The sequence below is a fragment of the Aricia agestis genome, chromosome 18 (assembly GCF_905147365.1).
Source record: "Aricia agestis chromosome 18, ilAriAges1.1, whole genome shotgun sequence".
NCBI classification, from domain to species: Eukaryota; Metazoa; Arthropoda; class Insecta; order Lepidoptera; family Lycaenidae; genus Aricia; species Aricia agestis.
In genome coordinates, this window is record NC_056423.1 from 11135643 (window position 1) to 11140444 (window position 4802).

At 34.9% G+C, this 4802-nt stretch overlaps 1 protein-coding gene across 1 annotated transcript; it reads right to left on the bottom strand.

The window, feature by feature from the left end:
* Window positions 1-797: 797 nt before the first annotated feature.
* Window positions 798-4517, bottom strand: LOC121736230. Its single transcript, XM_042127318.1, has 4 exons — window positions 3948-4517; window positions 3618-3743; window positions 2255-2686; window positions 798-1799 (listed from the first exon to the last, which is right to left on the bottom strand). Exons 1-4 carry the CDS (start codon window positions 4515-4517, stop codon window positions 798-800), a joined length of 2130 nt encoding a protein of 709 aa, XP_041983252.1.
* Between the last annotated feature and the right edge of the window lie 285 nt (window positions 4518-4802).

A 4802-nucleotide genomic window follows, 5' to 3' on the forward strand; every position in this document is an offset into this window, starting at 1 on the left:
ATAAGTATTAACAAGGATAACATACATTTTATTTAAATAAATTGATAATGAATCTATATTAGAAATCCTTTAACCGAACATTTTTGTTCCTTAGTATTTATTTCGAAAGATATTTAAAAAACACACGAAAAATAAAATAGAGAAGATACGCCCCTCGTAATCACAACTTTTTGCTAAGCTAAAATTAACGATCAAACGAACTTACCTGTACGTGAAGTTCGATCGTAATTATATGAGTGTTTCGTCCGAAGAGATTAGTATGATTAGAATATGAACACACAGTAGTAGTAGCTAGTGTCTCCGCTTCAATCACTATGTTTAGAGGTTATAACTCTAAAAAAAAAAAAAAAAAACTTACAGTTGGTCTCTGGTATATACTCTATGGTTTGCTCGCTTTTCCTGTTCCTGTGGACTCCATTTTCCTCCTTCGGCCAACGGCGTTGATTCGACTTCATTTCTTGAGAGAGATTTGTGATATTTTATCTATGGGTACCTACACCTGTTAGGGAGGGTGGGATATACTAATCTCTTCGGACGAAACACTCATATAATTACGATCGAACTTCACGTACAGGTAAGTTCGTTTGATCGTTAATTATACTCGTGTTTCGTCCTCGAGATTAGTATAATTAGAATATGAACACACAGTAGATGTTTAGAGTAATAAATATCACAAATCATGTACAATACTTTATATTTGAAATATATATAAAACCATAAAACAACACTGTAATACATAATATGTAATAAATGAACATAAACAAATAGATAATTTTATTTCTATTATTTATATAACCTTATAAGGAACACAGCGTATTTGCCAAAGCCAGGTTGTCTTTGTCAATAATAGGTCTATCATAGAACCTAGCAAAGGTAGAGGAATTGCCGCTCCATCCAGCAGCTTGTCTGATATTATCTATATTAATGCCCATTTTCTTGGCCATAGAAGTTGCTGCATGTCTTGTACTGTGAGACTTAAATATGGAAACGTCAATCCCACTATCCTGTAATGTAATTTTAATCCAACGAGAGAGCGTCTGAGGAGATACATTTTTATATGGTTTTCTAAAGCTGACAAAAAGATAATTTTCTGGTCTTATAATATCTTTAGACCTGTCTATGTAAGCTCTTAATGTACTAGCAGGACAAATCTCAGGACGTTCACAATAATAAGGTAGGTATAATAATGGTTGTTTCATACCTGGTCTTGAAGTTTTGATTAAATCACAGATTTTAATCATTATTTTATCATTACAATAGACTATTTCATTTAATTTAATTTTCGACAATGTTTGCACTCTGTGTGCAGTGACTAGGGCCAACAGAGTAACACACTTCTTAGTTAACTGTTCAAGTGTCAAATTTTCATTTGGAAATAATGTTGCTAAATAGTTAATTGTGACACCTGCATCCCAAGTAAAGTTATAACGTGGTAATGACGGTCTTAATTTAAACACACCCTTACAAAACCTGGAAATCCTATCATCATCAGGTAATTTTTTAATGATAAAAGAAAGAGCAGATCTATATGAATTGATAGTCCCATATTGGGCACCATCTACAAAAATCTTGGTAAGAAATTGTATAATCATAGGAACTGAAGGTTCAAACATATTTATCATATTAGTAACACAAAAATCATACCATTTTTTGTAGCATACATCATATTGTTTTAAGGTACTTTCCGATATAGAAGCTAAAATTATATCAGCTGAAGCACTTGGGATTTCTCGTTGTAACAACGCTGTCCTGACAAAATCCCTGCAACCAGGGTAATGTTTCTGTGGATGTTCCGATGGCTGGAATCAGGAATATAGAAGTTATTACAATCAATATATACTAATTTAGAAGCTAGCAAGTGTAAGAACATAGGGTACCAGGGTTGTGTAGGCCACAGTGGAACAACCACAATACCCTCAGCCTTGTCTACAATAATTTTTCTTAATACTTTAGGAATAATTGCTACTGGAGGAAACGCATAAAAAATACCAATTTTGGACCAATCTAATGTAAAAGCATCTATTGTAAAAGCATCTGGATCATTAAACCAAGAAACAAATTTTACACACTTTTTGTTTACTCGTGTAGCAAATAAATCTATGACTGGTATTACTGAAAGATTTTTTAGTAATATTTCATAGCCTTGTAAAGACAACTCCCATTCTACATCTGGATGGGTCCTTCTTGACTCTTGATCTGCAATAATATTATCAGAGGACTTAATATATGAAGCAAAAACAAATAATTTACGTACTTCACACCACTGCCAAATGTCCCTTGCTACCTTTGAAAGATGAGGATATTGTATACCTCCCATACGATTGATGTAACTAATAGCTGTTGTATTATCAACCCTCATTAAAATATTACAGTTACTGTAATTTTTTGAGAATATCTTTAGGGCAAAATATGCTGCAAGAAGTTCCAATTGATTTATATGAAAGTGAATTTCCTCTTGTGACCATCTGCCGCTAGCCCTTTGGTCTCCACAGCTGGCACCCCACCCCGTAGTTGAGGCGTCAGAGAATATTTCTAGACAATAGTTATTGTCATCTTTGATACTGTTATTTGAATACATTATGGAGCTAAGCCACCAATTCAAATCCGGCAAAAGTGAACTAGGTAATGTCATGTACTCATTATAATCATTATTTTCCATTAAATTAAGATATTTACACCTCTCTAACTGTTTTAAATATAACCAACCATATTCTATGGCTGGACATGCTGAAACTAATAATAACCCAATTAACCTTGCAAATTTTCTTATTCTACATCTTTTTAATTGCATAATGTATAAAAGTTCATTTTTAATTTTAATTCTTTTTTCACACGGTAAACTTAAAGTCCAATTGTGTGTGTCAATAACATAGCCTAAATATCTTACTGTCTTTGATGGATACATAACACTTTTTTCTTGGTTTATAATAAACCCTAGGTTCACTAGTAACCTTTTCGTAATATCTATGTTTCTTGCACATTCATCATAACTAGCCCCAATCAGTAATAAGTCATCGAGATAAATTGAAGACAGTAACCCATTAGATCTTAAGATATTCACAATTGGCTTCATTATTTTTGTGAAAATATAAGGGGCTGTACATAATCCAAATGGTAAAACATTGAACTCATACAGTTGGTGACCAATATAGAAACGAAGATACCTATTTCCTAGAAGAAGGATGAACATTAATTAAAAAATAAGCATCCTTCAAGTCGAGTGTTGCCAGATAAGAATCTTTGGTAATGAGATTTAACACCGTTCGAATATCCTCCAATTTAAAATGTTGCTTATTAACATATTTATTAAATTCTTTTAGGTTCAAAATAAATCTTTTTTTACCATTTGGTTTAGGAACTAGAAAAACCCGGGATACAAATTGATCGACACAAGGAGTACATGGTGATACAGCACCAATTGATATTAGACTGTTAACATGTTCTTCTAATTCCTTTACATCTAACATAGATAAATTGGAGGAACTTTGAGGAAAATTTTGTTGTATAGACTTATTTAATTTAATTTTGTAGCCTTTTATCCAAGATAAAATAGTACTGCTAGAAGTGATTAAACTCCACTGTTTATAAAAGTAAGAAAGTCTACCTGCATAACACACCTCGTCTACTGACGGCGGTTTTGTTTGGATGACCTCGAGTAAGGTTGACCGTTCCTTCTCGGTGTCACAGGTCTGGTCCGTGCCGCAGCAGGCTGTTGTTGGCGTGGCGTTTGGCCCGTCTGCTGCCTGCGAGTAGTGGGCCTCGCCTTGGAGTTTAAATTACCTCTTGAGGAGCTTGCTGAAAAAAATTGCCTACGTGCTTCTGGTTTAAGATCAGAGCTTGATTTATGAAACTGCCTTTGCAGTTTTTATAGTTTCAATAAAATTTTGTCCAAAGAGGTTTTCCTCTATATTAGTTGAAGAAAGATGGTCTCTTAATTCCTTCCTTACATGACCTAAAATAAGGCTTCTTCTGCATATGGACTGGTTATATTGAATATCACATAGTAGTCGACCCATGTCCATCAGACTTTGAATAAGCTCTTTATCCGAGCCCGACTTGATTTCATTAGAGATAATAGTCCCCAGCGAAGAGATAGCTGCTGCTATCTCGCATTGTTTGATTTCAATAGACTTGTCACGTTTTACAGCCGTGTCGATTATGGCAGCCTTTAGTTCAGCATTAAGCTTTGGTGCAGCTATGAATTTAGAATTATTGGGTATTTGAAACTTTTCTACTAGATTTTTTCGTGCTTCTTTATCTAGCCCTTTAGTGGCTATGTAGGTGAATCTAGAAGCTACATCTTTGTGGATATCTGGGCCATATGCAACAGAAGTAGACGGATCTTCGCCCAAGATTTCTGAAAAATCATCATTTGTGCCCTGGTTTTCACCAGTTTCATTAATATTGCTTGTACTTGGAAGCAAATTTACATCATAATTGATTTGAACCTCTAATTGAGGCTCTACAGCAGCGTAACACGTCTGGGGAAGCACATTTTGGCTAGGCTCATTAGCCATATTACCTGAAATAAGATACAAACCGTCGTAAATCACCACGTCTATCCAAGCCAATGCAGCTGTTGTGACGTGAGAAAACGGTTATAGCCATATTATATTCTGAAACCCGTCGTGAACGGAAGATCACCGCGTCTTTACAAGCAAAGATTGTTGAGACGCGAGAAACCGGTTAAAGGCATGTTATTATCTGAAAACCGTCGTTAACGGACACACCGCGCCTACAGCTCAAGCGATAGCTGTTGTGACGCGAGAAACCGGTTAAAGGCTATAGCGTATGCATGCCTT